The sequence below is a fragment of the Camelus ferus genome, chromosome 5 (genome assembly GCF_009834535.1).
Source record: "Camelus ferus isolate YT-003-E chromosome 5, BCGSAC_Cfer_1.0, whole genome shotgun sequence".
Classification (NCBI taxonomy): Eukaryota; Metazoa; Chordata; class Mammalia; order Artiodactyla; family Camelidae; genus Camelus; species Camelus ferus.
The window spans coordinates 51,327,987-51,348,493 of record NC_045700.1 but is presented as its reverse complement, the minus strand read 5'-3'; the positions used below and the strand labels follow the sequence as shown (position 1 = coordinate 51,348,493).

Here is a 20,507-nt window from a genome sequence, read left to right as displayed (position 1 = left end):
TCTGCTGGAGAACTATTTCCAAAAGCGTATGCTTTCTGGTAATAGTAGTTAAATTAATTACATTGTATCGCATATTTGAAAGACCTAAGAGAGTAGGTCTTGAAAGTTCTCATCACAATAAGAAAATTTTTGTAAGTGTGTGCTGTGTGCTAGATTTATCGTGGTGATCATTTAGCAATATATACAAATACTGAATCATACTTTATATCTGAAACTAATACCATTTTATATGTCAGTTATATCTCAATAAAAAAAGAGGAGGCTGTTTAAAAAAAGTATACTTTCACTAAACAATCCAATTTTACAGTGTCCTCCAAAAAACTCACTATGTAGTGATGGTAGGTGGATGTCAGGTGGGACAAGGGAAGGAAGGATAAAATGTGATGGAGAATACTGTTTCAGACATGAAACTAAGTTTAGGTGGATAATATAATAGAACCTTTCATTTTCTTGTTCTGTTTTGTTTGAAAGGTCCTGCTTTTTTTTTTTTTTTTTTTTTTTGAAATCCTGCTTTGATAGTGTACTAGGCTGGCCAAGCTTCCAGATGCCTGTCAAGCCAAAGCTCCCATTTAGGGGAAACTGTGCTGCCCTTAGCCTTTGCTGTATGCATAGTCCCATTTTGTATTTAGACATAACCCCTGGCTTTGCCTGAGTGGACACTGGAAAACTAAAGCAAGATAATAGGGCTTGGTACAGAGAGATCAATTGAGCTAACCAGATTTTTCTCTGGAGAATTTAAAATACAAAATGTGGAGTAATAGAGATAGTTAACAGTGGGGACAGAAATTAAAATAGTGTATTAGGAAATATCTTCAGGTAAACGTGAGGATAAGATGTGTTACCATGTATTATGCGGAAGCAAAAAAATATGAGAAATCTGGGAAAGCCATTAAATAGTGGATGTTAAAGAATCAGATGTTTGGAATTAAGTTGTGTCACTAATAAGGAGAGTACTAGAACATTGCCTGTTTGACTGATTGATTCATTCAACAAATAATATATTTAGTTACTGCTGTGTACCAGACACTGTTCTAGCCCAAGAGCATTGCTCTGAAAAGCAGTTAAGCCAGTGATTCTCAACTGGCTGTTACTTTGCGTCCGAGGATATTTAGCAATGTCTGTAGACGTTTTGGTTGTCACAACTGGGAAGAAGGAATGGTGTTGGTGTTCTAGTGGGTAGAGGCCAGAGGTGCCACTGAATATTCTACAGCGCACAGGACAACTCCTTACAAAAAAAGAATAAATAATCTGACTTAAAATGTCAATAATGCTCAGATTGAGAAACCTGGGTAAGCTGTAATAAGTACAGGCATACCTTGGAGATACTGCTAGTTGGGTTCCAAACGACGACAGTAAAAAGTAAATACGTCAGTAAAGCGAGTGTCATGAATTTTTTGGTTTCCTGGTACATGTGAAAGTTATGTTTATACAACACTGTAGTCTGTTAAATGTGCAATAACATATTTAAATAAATAACATACATACCTTAATTTAAAAATTTATTTTATTAGTAAAAAATGCTAACCATCATCTGAACTTTCAGCGAGTCGTAATCTTCTTACAGTGATAACATCAAAGATTACTGATCACAGGCCACTATGACAAATATAATAATAGTGAAAAAGTTAGGAATATTGCAAGAATTACCAAAATGTGGCACAGAAACACAAAATGAGCAAATGCTGGTGGGAAAATGGCCCCAGCTTGCATAACACAGGGTTACCACAAGCCTTCAATTTGTAAAAACAGTAAAGGAAAGCATAAAAAAATGAGGTATGCCTGTGGATATTTCATAGAGTAATTATCTTGTAGTAGACATTTAACTTTCTGTGTTTTCAGAAAGGAAGATTTACTGGAGGAAGTTTACTGGAGTGAAATGGAGGCCTCCGTAATATTACCCATTCTGAAGAAAAAACTAGCCTTCCTTTCAGGTATGTTTTCTTCTTAAGATTGTTAGTTTTTATTGTATAAACTTGTTTAAACTTTTTTTATTTGATAAGTTTTACAGAAATGCATTTCATTTTTCTGTGAAGGTTTTGTTTTAAAGGTATTTCTGAGACACTTTTTACTCAGAGTGGATAGCTATGCGAGCCAACTCTGTCACTGTTGGTACTTGGCAGGCCAAATTTTATTCTGTTCTGCAATTTGATTAAAATGACCTCTATAAGGTAAATGTCATGATGTCTCACTTCTCATATAAAAATGAAATAATTAATACAGGCTGAGAATAATTGACTAACCAGCATCTAAATTAGTTTCTGAAATACAGAGTGATTCGTTTTTATGATAGCTTCCGTCCTAGCTTTTGTCTTCCGTCTTCATACAAGGAGGAGTTATGAAATATACGTCACATGATTTTCGCTTTCTACTGTTCAAATTTGGATATACAGGCTTGAATTTACTGCCAGTTATTAACCCAAAGTCTACATGAACTAAGAAGAGTCAAAAGAGAAGCTTTCAGATATTTGACTAGTGTGAAAGCAGTGGTGACATTGAGTGTAGCGACTTTCTGGAATTTTAGATCATTGAGTAAATTTGCACATGTTTTATAATAGGTACTATGGCCCACCTATTTAAGATTGTTTATATTATTTTGCTCTTTCTCACTTACTCTTTTTAGATCCTATCAGAATTGATATTTAGGCTACTAATGTCCTTTTTCAATGTACATTGTATCTCTCTGTAAATTGACATGTTTTTCTAGTGTAGATTATAAAGGACAAAAGAAGATACTGAATTCTACTAGTATTATTGTTTCTTTATTTAATAGTATTTTCTTTTTTTAAAAAAACTTCTTCCCTTACCAGTTGACATGTACATTCTATTTTTTTAATGATATGAATGGTATTGTAGGAAATGTTCTTATTCATAGTTTGTGCATTTTGTACAAGTTTAGCAGTATAAATTCCTACAAGTGGAAGTGTTAAAAGACTTTACATTTAAATTTTTGTTAGGTTTTGTCAGATTGCCCTCTAATAATATTGCTTCAATTGTTATTTTTCCCACCAGTGTGTGAAAATGCCTGTTTGCCCATACTGTTGAATATTAACTATTTTTAAAAAGTCTTTATTAGTGACTTTTTTGCATTCTTATCACACTTGTCTCTGTGCAGCATTTGACTGTGATGACCATACCTATCTTGAAAATCTTTTTCTTCGTGGCATCTGCCTTCTTTTGCATGTACACTGGTGATTATTTTATTGTCCCTTAGTGAAAGCTGAAGGCATGAAATTAAATGCTGTCCTGATTGTTACACCTGTCCTCTGCAGACAATTTCACAGTGGGTCAGAATGCTGCAGTCCAGATATGAACCTATTTGCAAATGTTTAATGCAGGGATCAAGCTTAGTGATTTTCAAGGAGCAAATGAAACTTTTCTTAGCCCAACTCCTCTTGACTTTCTCTGTTGACTGTTAATTATTTCAACTAGTAATAATAGAGAAAAAAATTTCAAACCAAGAAAATCATTCAGGGGAGACCGTTTAAAAACCATGGGTACACCATTAAAAAAAAACCTGTATGCTAAACAAAAAAAATTTGCAGTTAAAGTTGAACCATTTGAAATTGCCATTTATTGAGATTAAACAAGGTGGTTGAATATCAGTAATTTATATGTTTAACCTGATAAAAGACAAATCGTTTATGGTTGGTACATCATGAATTGCATCCTTGTCATTCATAGGAGTCATTTTTTTCATTTCACTCCTTTCAGTTTTTAGTGTTAGAGATCATACAGAATTGTTTCTTTTAGTATTTGCTGGTTTTTTAAGCTTCTAAAATTGCCATGAATGTCAGTTGGGTCAAAAGATGGGCTTCAGTGTGAAAATCAATCATGTGGGGAACTTTCAAAGAAGCTATGTGGGTATTAAAGTATTGATTATATTCTAATGCTTATGGAAAATTGAGGAGGACTTGAACATCCATGAAATGTTGAACATCCATCAAATCTAAGTGCTTTCCACTACCTGGCTTTCAGACTTCTGTATCCAGGTCCCATACACTGCTCGGTCGCAAAGGGCTTTTCCCTTTATTGCCTCATAAGCAAAGAATGCCTGTCTGACCTTTGTGAGTTAACTTAGATCACGCCTCATCACAGAGTGTTCTTATGACTTGGTTTATAAATTCTACCCATTTTTCTTAAGTTTTAATTTTTCTGTGAAACTTTTTACATTTATCATAGCTCTTACCATTTTCTCCATTAAAAATCCCTTTTAATAATATTTTATATGTTTTGTACAACACAGCTTAGCAAATAAACTGTCATATTTCATTCTATTTATTATGTCTTAAAGCTTTTTTTCCTAGGTTGGTTGGAAATTTGTTTTGTTTTACTTGTAAATACTTACTGTGCTAGGCACACAATAGGTATTTGATGAACTGATTTGAATAAGAAGCAGACTAAATGGAAGAAGTTAAACAAAATGATAATTGCTGTGTTTAAATGAAGATTTCATGGGTGAACTTTTTTCCTCTTATTTTTTCCAAATTTTGAATAATTTTGCTATACTACTGTAAACATTTACAATGTATAAAATAAACAGCCATTAGATAGTTTTTACTGGTGTCTTAAACTTGTAATTGTTTTAGTAACATTGGATCCAAATATATATTACTCATTTAGTTCTTTAATATCTATTACATGTTAAATTTATGTATATTTCCCCTTAACAGGAGGAAAGGACAGACGAAGTGGACTCATTCTGACAATTCCATTATGCCTGGAACAGACAAATATGGATGAGCTGAGTGTCACCTTAGACTACCTACTCAGCATTCCAAGGTGACTCTAAAGGTGTCTTTTCTTAAATTTCAATATGTTTTCATTTACTTACTAATGATTCCTGCTTTTGTTAAAGTATACTTTGCTATATTATTTTATGAGCAGTGAAATTATAATTGAAAACACTAGAATCAGTAATTTATGATGCCACAGCAGATAAAATAGACTTTATGCTCCTGATGCAATGAATGATACAGATTTCCAAAATGTACGTACTGTCAATTTTTAAGGAACACAAAGATTGAGCATCTGTCTATATCCCATGTAATTTAAGAAAACTTAGAGAAATGAATTCAGTAGAAAGCATCTTATATTTAGGTAGCTATTTCACTAGATATAAATATATCTATGTTTTAATATATTGAGTGAAGGCTATTTGGAGTTTAAAACATTTTTATATTAAATGCAAAATTTTTTAAATATTTTAATCCAAAGATCCTTGAATTTTTAATTGTTATGTTTCTTGAGTGAAGACAAAACTTAAACCTTTATATTTGCATAAGCCTACCCATTACTTCAACAACAAGAACGAAAAGCCCCCTCCCCAGCTTCTTTTCCCATATGTGGTATTTGGGGGCTGAAGTATGACTACATGTTAGAATCATCTGGAGATGTTTGTTTGTTTGTTTGTTTGTTTTAATTTTAATGCCTGGGGGTCCACCTCCAGAGATTCTGATATAATTGTTCTTGGGAGGCCTGTTCATCGAACTTTTAAAGAATTCTTTAAGCTTCCCTGGTAATTCTAACGTACAGCCAGATTTGCAAACCACTGCCATAAAGCACGAGAACGAGGACAGATTTTTTTTGTTTGCAAAATACAGAGGTGGTAAAAGAAACAGAACTCTCTCTTATATTATTGTTATGTTATGCTCTTAAGCTCCAAAAAGTGAACTTTAAACATTTTATTCAGAGCAAACAATTCTTTGTATCATTTTCTTTTATTATTATTGGAATTACTGACGTAATAGATTATTTCATTTTAAACCACCTTGCAGAATACAGGGTTAAAATTATATTTTAGAACAATTGACTTTAATCACATCTACTTTCAATATTGATCAATAAAGTAATGATTCTATTACTGATCACTTTTTTCAATATTGGGGAAATAGAGGTCTTCAAGTGAAAATTCTCACTTTTTTTACTTTTTTGAAAGGAAAGTTATCAGACCTCACAGTGTATTGGTATTGAATAGCCTTGCTAATTCTCTGAGCTGCTTGTTGCTAATTTGTATTATTCGTCATTAGATAATAAACTACTTTTAGACACATTGCTAACAAATTATGAAAAGATATTCATAGATCCATAGATGGTTAAAAGTAGTTGGGGAATTTAGAGACCATCTGAACCAACTGCCTTATTTTATAGTTGAGGGAATTGAGACTCAGAGGTTAGTTACTTTAGTATTACACAGCTAATTAGTAGAAGAGCTAGGATTGACATCTGCAGTTCCTGACACCAATCCAGGGCTCTTCATACTGCAGATGAATAGAGTACAGTGTAGATGCATTTTAGGTGAGGTTTTGAAGTTAGAATGTAATGCAAAAATTACTGATAGTCAGAATTATCCTTGAAAGATGCCTAAGGGAGGATTAGAGACTAATAACCTATTTTTCCATGAATATGCTAGTTTTCCTCCAGCATTGGGACATACGACTGAGGGTGGGTTCCAGTAGGCTTGTGATTAGGTTTGTGATAAGAAAATGCACTCTTATATATTAGAATCACTCTCAACCCCCCAAGATGCTCACACTGTAAGAGACACTGGATCCCTGAGATGGGCTAAGGGACTAGCAGTTTCAGTTTTGTCTCCTGTCTGTTCACTGCTTGTGTGCAAGCAGAAAGTACAGTGGAGGGCAAAATAGCTAATACTGTTTAAATTTTCTCTCACTCTCTTTCTTTCTTACATATATATACATGTAATACTCTTTCAGTATAAATTATACATGACTTCTGCATATCTACACATACCTGCCAGCTAGTAGAGAAGATAAAAGTTGAAGCAAGATGGAAGAACTTATTCTAGCAAGACAAAACAGATACCTGGATACTTTATTTTTGATAATTTTTCTGCTAAAGTTTGACTTTCTCAAATATTTGTGAAAGCTCTGAATTGTTAGCTGTCTGCTTTCTTGGATCAAACTCCTGTAACTTTGGCATTTAAAATGTAATTGGCAGCTTTCTATCAGTACTTGCCATTTCATTAGAGAGTTAGAGTGTTTTTGAGCTCTACATTGCAACTCTGGACAGCAGTTTATTATGTGCAAACTTAAAAACTGGCTTTTCTCCTTCAGAATGCCTACCATTCAAAAACCACTTTTAGATTGTATTATGAGAAATTTCAAATATACAAAAAAGTTGAAAGAATTGTACAGTAAACACCATTTGCCCATTGCTTGGAAGCCTGCAGCCAACATTGTACTGCTTTATTTTATCACATGTCTATTATGTGTTTTCCACCCCTCTTTCCATCCCAGAACTGTTTTTAAGTTTATCCTTGTCACATTGGGCTCAGCTTGAGTCTGGAAGGGGTTTCCTCTTTTAGTGTGTCTGCAGTTTTTGTGTCATCTGCTTGTGTCTCCCATCCCCTGCTGTTAAAGCTTACTCCTCCCAGCTGTGAATGTCTCTAGACAGCTCCAGCTGTGTATGTAGCTAGCTAATGTGGCCTCTTCTTTATAGGAGATGTCCAAAAATAGCCTTTTTTGGCAACGAACATGTTAACATTTTGAAGATAACACCTTTCAAAGTTATGTAAAAATAAAAAAAACTATTCAGTTTCTTACTTGTATTTTAGGCTTATTTTAATGACCAGAGACAAGGTGTGATACATACCTATTTTAAATGGGTAACAGTTGAAAATGGGGGCATTTCCTGATTCCTTTTCACACAGGTTGGCCCTAAGCTTTTTTGTTTGTTTCAGACTCTTGGGCTGAGAATAGAGGAGAGATTCAGGTTAATTGTAGCTTGATCTGAATACTAGGTTATGTTCAGGTAACTCCTTGTATTCAGATCTATGTGGAGTTCAAGACTAGCATTGCTGCCCCACTTTCTGTAAAGGGCTTTTACTAAAGAGTAAGAAAGACTGACACATTTGGGCCAACCCGAGTGTTTAATTTTAGGAGATTACGGTAAACAGAATTTTTCTTTTGTTTTCCCAGCCATTGCTGTACCTTTTAGACATAAACAACAAGATCAGAAATTATGAGTCCATGATTCAGAGAGCAGAGTCAAATCCAAGATTCCCTTATGGAGGTAAAGACAAGAAATATAAATTAATCTGTAAATCTTTTCATTAGAAAGTAAATATTGAGATTAGCACTAACAAAAGCCTCACAAGTAGGTGTTTATATCATTTCTTTATGTATTTCAGAATTTTAAATCAACAGCATATTCACACTGAGTGTGTAGAATGAAATTTGTTTCAGTACTATTATACAAAGTGATTATAAGATACTGAGACTACCTGCTTTTTAAAAATACATGGTAAAACATATACATCAGTGTTTCTCAACCTTTTTTCCCACTATTACCTTTGTAAGGAGCCCTTTTAGGTGGTTTTTCCTATTCGCTTCTTGGTGTCATAGAGTTTACTGCGGAGTCACAGTCTTTATTAGACTGTGAGGTCCTTGAATGCAGAGCCATGTTTTATTTGTCTCTGTATCTACAATGCTCATAAAAATGATTTGGAGACCTTAGGTATTCGTTATATGCATATTGAAGGAACAAACCAGACTTAGCAATAGATATCATAGAAACGACCTAAAATAGATCATCAAAGGAAATACAACAACTGTATAGCTCTATAATTCTTTAAAATGGTGAAATTATCATATGAATCCCATACAAGTAGTTTTGTAACTACCAGAATTCTGTAGGGCATATATTCTGTATGTTCAGAATTTTAAAAAAACTATCTTTGGACATTTTATTTAAAGAAATTTATAGAACAGACAGAAGTGGAGGCCCACGGCCCTTTCTCCTCATCCCCAATTCCACTGCAGCGCTCCGTCCCCCACTTTTAAGGAGCCTCCTTGGAGCTTACAGCACTCTGCAGAGCAATTAGAAGGTAGTTTGAATATGTATGTGTGTGTGTGTGTGCGTGTGTGTGTGTGTGTGTATAAAAAACACTAATTTATCATTGATTTGTCTTTCTAGACTTTAAAAAGTTCAGTATAGTCTGTGAGGATGTGACTGGGATGGCTCTTCTCTGTTTTTTTTTTTTTTTTTTTTTTTTTTTTTTTTATGGGATAAGCATCTAAGAAAGTTTGAGCCTGTGCCTTCCTTTTTTCTCCTCAACAAATGCACTTGTGGCAAATAGAGATATAATTGTGTTGACCTCTTCAAAGCACTGTAGTTAATTGCTCTGAACATGCTTTTTCTGTTCATGAGTGCTTTTTAAATACTCATTTCATTCATTCAGTGAATATGTATTGAAAACTTACAGTGTCCCATTTTAAAATGTGACACCTAAGGTATTATTTCCTTTCTTTGCTGTATTTTTTTAAACATTTTTTATTGAGTTATAGTCATTTTACAATGTTGTGTCAAATTCCAGTATAGAGCACAATTTTTCAGTTATACATGAACATACATACATTCATTGTCACATTCTCTTTTGCTGTGAGCCACCACAAGATCCTGTATATATTTCCCTGTGCTACACAGTACAATCTTGTTTATCTATTCTACTTTTTGAAATCCCAGTCTGTCCCTTCCCACCCCCCGTCCCCCTGATAACCACAAGTTTGTATTCTATGTCTATGAGTCTCTTTCTGTTTTGTATTTATGTTTTTTGTTTTTTTTAGATTTCGCATATGAGTGATCTCATATGGTATTTTTCTTTCTATTTCTGGCTTACTTCACTTAGAATGACATTCTCCAGGAACATGCATGTTGCTGCAAATGGCATTATGTTGTCAGTTTTTATGGCTGAATAGTATTCCATTGTATAAATATACCACATCTTTTTCATCCAGTCATCTGTTGATGGACATTTAGGCTGTTTCCATGTCTTGGCTATTGTAAATAGTGCTGCTATGAACATTGGGGTACAGGTGTCATTTTGAAGTAGGGTTCCTTCTGGATATATGCCCAGGAGCGGGATTCCTGGGTCATACGATAAGTCTATTCCTAGTCTTTTGAGGAATCTCCATACTGTTTTCCACATTGGCTACACCAAACTGCATTCCCACCAGAAGTGTAGGAGGGTTCCCTTTCCTTCACAGCCTCTCCATTTGCCATATATTTTTAATTTTTTCTGTCTTCTCTGTTTCCTTTTCGAATGCTTAACTTCATGTAGTGGGATGGCTTAGTTGTCAAGCTGGACTAGTACAGCGGTAGCCAGGCTAATTTGTTGATACCAAGTTCAGACTTGTACACCATGCATTGTGAAGACAAGAAGGACTAGGTCTGCACTCTTAAGGGCAGTCTTTCAGCCTTAACTGCTATGCCAAGACCTTGAATGATTTGTCTCACCTTTTCGATTAATATTTCTAGAGCACTTACCATGCAAGGCACTTAGTTTTAAACTAAATACTTGTATTAACTCAATCTTCAAAATAAGGATAAGCTAGATACTACTATTACCCCTATTTCATAGATAAAGAAATGAGAGCAGAGAAATTAAGAAGCTTCCCCAAATTAATGAGCAGTACCTTTGCTTATATTCTGCTTGCTCTATACCTTGTTATGTTAAATTTTATTAGCTCCATTATATAGATACTTTCCAGAATCTTCCAGCTGTTGTCCAGACTTACAGCACTTTTCATTTCTGACTCTTTAGGCATTTAATCATAATGTGTTTAATAATTCTTGAATTTTTACATATATTATTTGTCTTACCTTAAAACAATTTTTCAAAGATGTATGTGGTTTCCCTAGTAACATTTAAAAAAAAAAGGTGATGTTTGTGAGTTTAAAGTAGTCCCCGCCTTTTCACCTTTCTGAGTGATCTTAAGCTCCTTGAGGGGAGAAACTGTGTTTTATAATTTGTAGTTTTTCATAGCCTTTTGCAGTACCTCATACTTAATCAGTGATAGGTAGTCACTGGGGTCAGTGGATTTGGGTTTCTCTTTTTTACTTTCTTTTACTGTTTCAGTTTCTTCAGAACTCTGTGTACTCAAAAGCAGACTGACTGAACATTCTCAGAGTATCTTACATTTTCTTGGAAAATCAAATAAACATATAGAAGTTGCAGCTCAGTAGAAGCTATTTTGATGGATGAGAAGTTTGTCTAGGCTGGTCTTGCTTTTATTTGAGAACTTTAAGTTAACAATGGACCTGAGAATTTCCTTATGGGTAATGATTGGGAGGCATTTATAAAAAGAATATCCTATATTTCAGGAAATAATAGGTTAATGGTAAGCCATTTAATTCTCATAACAGCCTTACGAAACGAGCACTATCATCCTTATCTCCATCTGACATATAAGGGAACTTAGGCATGGGAACAGTGGGTAATTTAAGTATCTAGACCAAGAAGATGTGGTAAAGTAGGGCTGGGAGGGGTTTTGGACCTGGCAGTCCGGCTCCAAGCCTGTGTTCCTAGTCACTGTTGCAGCTACCTCTGTTATAATCACAGTGCCATAGCTATTGATAACTGGTAATACTCATTCACGTTTAACCTGGATCTATCACAAGTGGTAGCCGACATATGAAAGTAACTCTGGTGAACATAGTACTATAATGGAAATGTTGAAAATCTTGTTTATTTGTTTTAAATATTTTCTTTCAACAGTATATTCAGTGTATATTTAAAATCATACCATTTTCTTGCTCAAAGAGAACTTACTGATCATCCAGTTATAGAATCATGGAATGTCAGGATTGGGAAGTACCTTAACAATCATCTAGACTAAGCACCTTCAGTCATCTAGACTAACCACTTTACCCATACTTAAATCCTCTTTATAGGAATGCTGCCAAGTACTTGCTAGGATGGATCTTGATCGGATTATTCTAATTCTGTAGAGATTCAACATCTACAGGAGTTACCTTTACATATTTCTCTCAAGTTTTGATTTTTTTTAATTCAAATTTGGATTTTAGGTCAGTTCTTCCTAATTGTAGAAAAACTCATTTATATTGTAGAAGAAACATCAGAATGCAGAGACTTAATGACTTGCCAAAAATCACACAAATTAAGCTTATAAGTCTTAGTCACTCAGTAAATATGTGAGATCCTACAGTGAGTTTCTTGTCTCATTCTAGGTGTTGAAGAAATGGGTGAACAAAGGCCCAGTCCTTGCCCTTATGGGCTTTATACCCTAATGATCAAATGAATATTATAAATGCACAGTATGTTGGATGTTCATGAGTGCTGTAGAACAGATAATGGAAAGAGTTAAGGCAGGGATGGAATGGGAAGGAGTGTGTGGCAGTGTTTTACACAATGGTAAGATAACATTTTACCAGAAATGATTGAAGTAAGGACCAGGCCCTACAGATAGCTGATGAAAGAGCATTTTAAAAAGGATGTTTTAGACACAAGGAGTAGTAAGTGCAAAGGCCCTGAGGCAGGAGTGGACTCAGCATGTTGTGGGATCAGTAAGGAGCGTAGTTGGGTGGAATTGTTTCAGAGAGCTTCAGAGGTTGGAGTCAGATCTTAGAGGACTGTAGGCCATGGTCAGGGCTTCAGTTCTGAATGAGAAGGAAAGCCATTGTTACATTCTGACTGAGGAGTGATGTGATGTGCATCACCTAACATTTTTAAAGTCCCTTTGTATTTAAAGCACTATGCTAGAATCTGCCATGTCAGTAAAAACAGTATTCTTGCTTTCTGGAAGTGTGCTGTCTAATGAAGGTAAGTTGTAAACAAGAATTATAAAGCATAACTGAGATTAGGGCCATTACTCAAGTATAAGCAGAGCTCTCTGGGTGGAAAAGGACCCCTTAGCTGTAATCAAAGGAATTAGTGAAGAGCTACAGAGTACTGAACCCAGAAAATCCGTTGATAGTCTCTTTCTAGTCAGAGTGAGTGAGCTTGTTAGGGAGCCTCTCCCCTCTTAATAGCTTTTTTAACTCAGTCACTTCACTCTTGAAAGGCTCTGATGGAGTAGAAACAAGGAGGCAGACAGGGTCTTAGTAGATTTTTTGTTGTTGTTACTGGTCTTAAAATGATAAACATGTTAATAGTAGTGCAGGAATTTATTTATATAGCACATCAGCTACTCTAACATGCCCTTTATAAGGGACATAATATGCTTCTAGATTAAGTATGTTCTTGTTAAAAACAATTTAAACCAGCACTCCACTTGGAGGAATGAAATTTTTAAAAAAATCATTCCTGTCAAGTAGTTGAAAGATCACTTGGTCTTGCAACTTTCAAATATGTAATATCTTTGGATTGTATGTTTTTTCTTTGTCTGTCTCAGTAAAATGTGAGAAAATTATGATTGTGTATTTTTAAGTACTCTAAAAGATAAATTTAGAGTATTTTATGCCATTAAGATCGCTGCACATGGTATTTGCAAGCTTCATTATTTTCTTTGTCTTAATACGCAGATTGATTTAGTGTGCTTTGAAATACTAAATATGTTGTTTGTGTAAAACTTACGTGTTTAACAAAATGATTGTTTAACCTGAGCCTCAAAGATATAGATGCCAGTGACAAGAAAGTGCCAGATTATGGGTATGGCACACTTCTCTTGGCTCTAGTCCTGAGCAGAGAAGGCCCTTCCCTGGACAGCTCTGTGTGTCTTAGCTCCCCTTCCTGCAAGTTTCCATAGTGCATTGCTAGAGTCCCTGAGTTGCTGCCACTTCTCTAAAGACCAACAGACGGCTGCCCTAATAGGCTGGTCTTTCTTGGGCTTGTATCTTCCCTAAGTCATAGTGTTCTTTCTTACCTGATCCCACAACTAGCAATTAGATGTCAGATTTGCTTCCCCCAGCAAGTCTTTATGTGCTGTTGCTAATCCAGAAGTGATCATTGTATTGCCTCACCCTTTTTACCCACTAAAGAATGCTTAGTGAATCCTTTTTTTTTATAATGCAAAATCCAAAAATAGAATACTATAACATTTTTATTAATATATGTCACTTATAAAAAAAATCACCCTTTTTAAAGTGTATAATTCAGTGGTTTTCAGTATATTCACAAGGTTGTGCGACCCTCACTCTCTAATTCCAGAGCGTTGTCATCAACCCTCAAAGAAATCATATACCCATTAGTAGTCACTCCTCATCCCATTCGCCCCTCCTCCCAGCCCTTGGCAGCCACTAATGGACTCTCTGTCTCTAGTGGCCATTCGTAAAATGGTATCATATGATATATGAGCTTGTGTATATGGCTTCTTTCACTTAGCGTAATGTTTTCAAGTTTTATCCATGTTGTAGCATGTATTAATACTTCATTTCTTTTTATGGTTGAATAATGCTCTGTTGAATGGATTACCACATTTTGTTTTTCTGTTCATCAGTTGTTGGACATTTGGGTTGTTTCTGATTTTGGCTATTATGAATTATGCTGCTATGAACATTTGTGTGCAATTTTTTGTATGGACATGTGTTTCGGTTTCCTTGTGTCTTGAACACTTCTCTATTTCCTTTGGAAGTTCAGCTTCTGTCCCTGCCTACAGAGGCACCTGTTCTTCTAAATCTTTCACAATATCATCGTCATTCTTGTTACCTTACTGTTCCTGTATAGAACTGGATGTCACTTCTCCAAGATTCCTCTTGAGGTTAATGTGAATGCTTGGAGTGAGTAAGGGAGGATTAGTAAAATTCCCTGGACTGTTGAATTTAAATCTCAGGAAAGGGTCTACTATTAACCTTTCCTATAATGTAGGTGATTGGGAGAACTTTGAGGAGAGATTTTACTACCAAATCCTTGACCTGCTAATAAGAAAACTATATTTTCTTCCACTGTGTTAGAGGAGGGCAGTTGAGATCCTTGCATTAAGCTGATTTTATAAGTAAAAATAATAATAATAATAATAATAATAATAATAATAATAATAATAATAATAATAATAAAGCTATGTAGTTTTTGGTCTTAGGATTAAGTTTTTCCACGTTGTTGCATTTTACTAGGGTAGTCTTCTAGGAAGTGTTTAGTCGGTACTGGAATAATTGAATATGATATATAACAACACATTTTCCAACACTCAAGATAATATTTTGTTGAGAGGCTAGTGAGACTATTTGAATGTTGCTTCCATTTCTTCTCTTTTTCAAAAGAACTCCAAGAAGCTCATTTTTAATGGTTTAATAATAGCTTACCTGTTTTAAACTATCACTTCACAAACCTTACACTTCAAGCAGGAAGGAGAGACAAGAACTATATACACACTTGGCGGTCATTAGACTTCACTGAGATCCCATTTTACAGATGAAGAAATTGAGAGGCTAGTGAGACTATTTGAATGTTGCTTTGATTTCTTCTCTTTTTAAAACATTGATTTACATGGTTTTAGGGTAATTTTCTTTCGAAATTAGCTTATTAAATTGTCAGTGTTTCCTGAAATGAGAAAAATAAATTGCTTGAGAAAACTGAGGATACTCTGAAGAATTTTCTTTATCGACAATGTAAACCAAACCAAGTGAGATTAATGCTGCTCCATTTATGATTCAGCTGTAAACTTTATTTAAGATTATGAAGAATAAAATATGAAGCTTGTTTTAATACTCTGATTTTGTTTTATTTCAGTGAAAAGTGTAAGGCTAGAGGATTTACTGTGATTGTGGACGGCAGAAAATCACAGTGGAATGTGGTGAAAACAGTAGTCTTAATGCTACAGGTAATTTTATTTTTGACTATCAGGAAATGGTCTTATTTTACAGCAATAGATAAGATGATAACAGCAAATGCATTTCATTTATTGGACTGTGCCCAGGCTTCTCAGGAGTGACCGAGTTCTGAAATGCACAGATCACTGTTGGACTGTTTAAATTCAGTTTTTACAGGTTAGACTCTTGAGTGGTAAAATAATTTTCAGCCACATTCCAAAGGTTTTGCAAATGATCAAAAATAATTTGTCATGTTTAAGTAATTTAAGCACGTAGGCAAGTGAGTCTCAGAGTGTGAGGGCAGAGGATATGAGACCCACCTGGGAGCTTGTGCACACTGCAGTATCTGCCTCATCCCCCTTCTGTCCCTTGATACTATAGGCAGGGAGTAGGACTGGTTAAGTCTAATCTGAAAAAGCCTCTCAGGTGGTTCTGATAGGGTTCTCCTCTCTGTTCCCCTCTTTCCTCCGAAAATACCAGGAGTCATGATAGTCTTATATTTACGTCTAATCCCGAAGAAATGTGCTGGAGAGCTGTGTCCTTGGAGCTTTAGCAGCTCACAAATAAGTATTCCATAAATAGCTGTGGATACAGAGCCCCTCATTTGGTCCTAGTCTTGTGTTTTAAATTTCCTCGTGCTCCTCACAGAATACTTCTGTGATCCCTTGCCTGTAGTAGGTACCTAGTAGATGTTTGTTGATTTATTATGAGGGTATTGAGGATATTGTGATCTGAAGTAGAAAAATAAAACATTTGAGTGATTGAAAGGGGGTAGATTGCTCTCATGTACCTGGGTTTCCTTAGAAGGGTTTGTACAGAAGGTAAAAGTTACATGAATTAAATAAAAGAGATTATCTAATTTAAATGAAAGAGAGTGGAAAGGGCATTCTTGGCACGGACCCTGACTTACTGATAGCTCAGAAATTAAGTGAATGCAGTGAAAGGAGCTGATGGCAGGCCAATTGGGGGAAATATGTTGGCTGTTAAGTGAATAGTAAACATTCAGTTAGGTAAATACCAGTGATTGAAAGAAAGGTCAAGAATTCTAAATGAATTGGGAAATAATTGGTAGCTGTTTTAGGGTTCTGTGGAAAGGAATATAATTAAGAATTTTAAATGATAACTAAGGAGGATGATTCTTAATGGTTTATTTTTTTATTTGGGATGATTAGGAAAAGGATTCGAGGGATGGAAATGGTGATTTTAGTTTTTAGCTTTTAGTTTTTGTGCTTAGTGTGACTCAGGTACTGTACTCGGCTTGAGATGTAAATGTGATCTCATTTAATTTCATCCTCCCAGACTTGAGAAGCAGGTTCTATTATCCCCAAAGGTCAACTGAGGCTCAGGGATTTTACATAACTTACCCAGGTTCTCATGGTGAACATGGGAGAGAGTCACGAGTGGAATTCAGCACAACCTAAGCCCCAGGTGTAGGCTCTATCCTTTCCAAGTGTGTATTTACCAAGTGGGATGTTTCTGAGGTGGTCCCCACATTATCTACTCATCATCTTGTTCTTAAATGGTTGGCCTAAACCTTCGTCATTAGAATCACTCCTTTGGTTTGGAAAGGACATAGCTCCAGTGGATCAGTTTTTTAGGGAGCACAGGTTCATGTCCCATAATAACTTTCTGTCAGATGTGTTCCCGGCACTTTTATATTCCAAACCCTGAAGATTAACTCTTCTCTGTAAAAGTTGTTAAGATAACTACTAGGTGAGAAATCCATTCTATATTTAAATTGAAAGATTTTCTATCCTCCTCGTCAATGATAATAATTATTATAATTATATAACTTATTCAGTAGTGCCAGTTATGGTCTAGAGTTTGTCAGTGAAGTTTTATTGTTTCCATGTTGTTGATGGTGCTTTCACACTACAGCAACAGAATTAAAACAGTTGCAGCAGAGACTGTATAGACCTTCAGAAAGAATTTACTGACCCCTGGTCCAGAACATCTGAAACGGTGTGGTGGAACTTTAAAATCAGATCTGGTTTCTGTTCCAGCGCCATCCTTTACAACTCTGTTCCCTTGGACAAGTTACTTTAGTTCTCTGAAGCTCAATTCATTCTTCTGTAAAATTGGGAGAATGAGATCCACTTGTCGTGAGTTTATTTATTCAACAAAGGTTTTGGAGTATTTTCTGTATACCAGGTACTGCCATAGGCACTGGAGATACAGGAGTGACATGGTAGACAAGGTACCTGCTGTTGGGAAGCCTGTATTCTGTTTGAGGAGTCAGACAATAAGCAGTTAGGCAAATTACTAAATAATGTAACATCAGATCATGAATGCTATTAAGAAAAATACATTGTAAAAGGAGACTGAGCAGATGTTGCTGCTTTTAGGTAAGGGTGGTCAGGGAAGGTCTCTCTGAAGAGGGAATATTTGAGTAGAATCCTAAATAAACTGAGGAAGTAGTCCTTCTAGGCATAGGGCAAAGAACATTCCAGACAGAAGAAACATCAAGGGCAAAGTCCTGAGGTGGGAACAGACTTGTCACATTTCAGGAGATGCCAGAAAGTCATCGTGGCTGGGGTGGAGAAGTGAGCTAAGAGGGGAGAGGTGTGAGATGAAGTCTGAGAGGTCATTAGGGCCCTGAGCTTGGAAGGCTATCTTGGCTTTGGTAAGGGGTTTGAATTTTGTTGTGAGCATGAGAAAATGTGAAGCAAGGAGGCCTGCTAAGAGGATATTTCAAAAGGCCGACTACTTTGGGGATGTTAGCAGTGCAGGTGGTAGAAATGTAAGATATATTTTAAAGATGGATTCTGTGGGACTTGCTGGTAAAATATATGTGGAATGTTCATTAACTCAGTAAATGTTAATTTTCATTCTTCAGGTGATATGAATAACCATACCTAGTAAATGTGAAATAGTATTTGTCAAAGATTAGCTTTGTCCTCTTCTTCAAGTTAATCACACAGAATCTTGGCTTCTTTATATAATGGCTGATAAACTTATTTTGTGAGAAAATTGCTTTTAAATTATTGGAAGAAATTCTCCAAGGTGATTGTGTTAGAAAAAATTTTTTCATATCATAGAAAGGCCAAATTTAATAATTTCTCAGCTTAAAATTGTCATGTGGTTTAAGTATATTCCTATTAGAGAGATTCAGTAAAACAAAAATAATTCACGTGTACTGTCTGTATTGCTTTGTCTTTTGAAACCTTTTCTGAATCAACTTATCTTTTAAGTATTTCTTTATTACTATGTATGTTTTGAATTTTGGAGTTATTTATCCTATTTTGTTATTTTAATTATTTTCCAAAGGTCTCTTAATTACTCTGCCTAATCATGAATATCTAATAATTTGTACTGTTAGTAAGTTATTCATTTATGTGTATAATTTATAATTTTCTGTATTTTATAGAATGTTGTTCCAGCTGAAGTATCCCTTGTTTGTGTAGTGAAGCCAGATGAATTTTGGGATAAGAAAGTAACACATTTTTGTTTTTGGAAAGAAAAGGATAGACTTGGCTTTGAGGTAAATATACTCTATTAAAAAAAGCAGAAGTGTGTTACATCTTTAAAAACAGCAGTTTGCTGGAGTGATTTTGTCTGTTCTGCGTTGGATACTAAGCAATGCTTAAATCAGTGCCTAAGTAATGATTAATCTGCAGTTGAGGCAGGGAGAGTAATAGCTCACTGGTAGAGCATGTGCTTAGCATGCATGAGGTCCTGGGTTCAATCCTTGGTACCTCCCATTTAAAAAAATATATAGAGTCAACATTTCAGATATTTGTTGAATGAATTATGATTCTTTGTCAAAGACCACAAATGCTCTCTTATTTTCATCACTCTTTGTGAACTCTTGAATAAGTAGAACCTTTTTATTAAAAACATTTTTATTATATTACATTATTACATAATGAGGGGGCATTTAACTAATACTTGGAAATCCTAAACATTTAGAAAATGAAGCTAGAGCCTATTTTGTATGATGTCATAATTATTTTTTAGTATCTGATTTGATTTTGATACATGAACACATTTATCCATCCTTTCCTATTGACATAACAATCTCCCTCTTTTTGTGTGTGAAACAGTCCTTCAACAACATGGATTTCAACTGCACATGTCCACTTATAAGTGGATTTTTTCAGTAAATATATTGTCAGCCCTCTGTGTTTTTGGTTTTAATATCTGCAGATGTGGAGGGCTGAATATATTCATTGTACTGTGCCGTTTTATGTAAGGGACTTGAGCATCCATGGGTTTTGGTATCTGCAGGGTATCCTGGGACCAGTTCCCTGCGGATACTGAGGGAGGACTGTACATCTTATTGTAGATCAGAAAGAAGTCCTAAGATGGAATATAAATTTAAATAAATCTGTTGTATTTTTCCTTCCACAACCTATTTATCCTAGATTCCTAGTAGGAGAATTGATAGATACTAAACAAAGTGTGGAGGCATTGAAGGGTACAAAGCCTAACCCACCCCTGTAGAATATAGAGCCTTGGAATGTTTATAGGAGTCAGACAATAGACTCATTTTGGACTTTACCATACTACATTAGTCATTTTTATTTTTAATAAAGTCAATGTCAGTGTGTTTTTGGTAGTGAGGAAAAGTTGCCAAGGTATCTCAGATAGATTTAAGAAAACCTAGTTAATTTTTAAGTGAGATAGCTTGAAATGTCTTAGAAATGTGTGAGATTTTTCTTCATTTAAAAAGGTAAGTGCAATAAAATTCATCAGTTTTAATGTGCAGTTCTGAGAGTTCTGACCAATACAAACACATCTGTAACCATCATCACAATCAAGAAATGGGGGAACGTCACATCACTCCAGAAGTTCTCTCATGGTCCTTTATAGTCAGTTCCTTCTTCCATCTTCCTGACGACCACTGATCTGTTTTATGTCCCTGTGGTTTTGCCTTGTTCAGAATGCCATATAGGTGGAATGATAAAGTAGGTGGCATTTTTAATCTGGCTTCTTTCACATAGGCATTTGCATTTGGGATTCACACATGTTGTTGGATGTATTGGTAGTTCCTTATTGCTCAA

At 35.2% G+C, this 20,507-nt stretch overlaps 1 protein-coding gene across 5 annotated transcripts in view; it reads left to right on the top strand.

The window, feature by feature from the left end:
- Positions 1 to 20,507, top strand: part of SESTD1 (SEC14 and spectrin domain containing 1) — a 122,011-nt gene that overhangs the window by 36,242 nt on the left and 65,262 nt on the right. For 4 of the 5 annotated variants that reach the window (XM_032479845.1, XM_032479843.1, XM_032479844.1 and 1 more), the window contains exons 2-5: positions 1,840 to 1,931; positions 4,671 to 4,779; positions 15,425 to 15,515; positions 18,872 to 18,985. In XM_032479845.1, the coding sequence (XP_032335736.1) occupies positions 1,877 to 1,931; positions 4,671 to 4,779; positions 15,425 to 15,515; positions 18,872 to 18,985 (369 nt within the window). In that variant the 5' untranslated portion in view covers positions 1,840 to 1,876. Of the gene's footprint in view, positions 1 to 1,839; positions 1,932 to 4,670; positions 4,792 to 15,424; positions 15,516 to 18,871; positions 18,986 to 20,507 lie in introns of those variants that run through there. The other variant, XM_032479847.1, reaches the window with a different exon arrangement.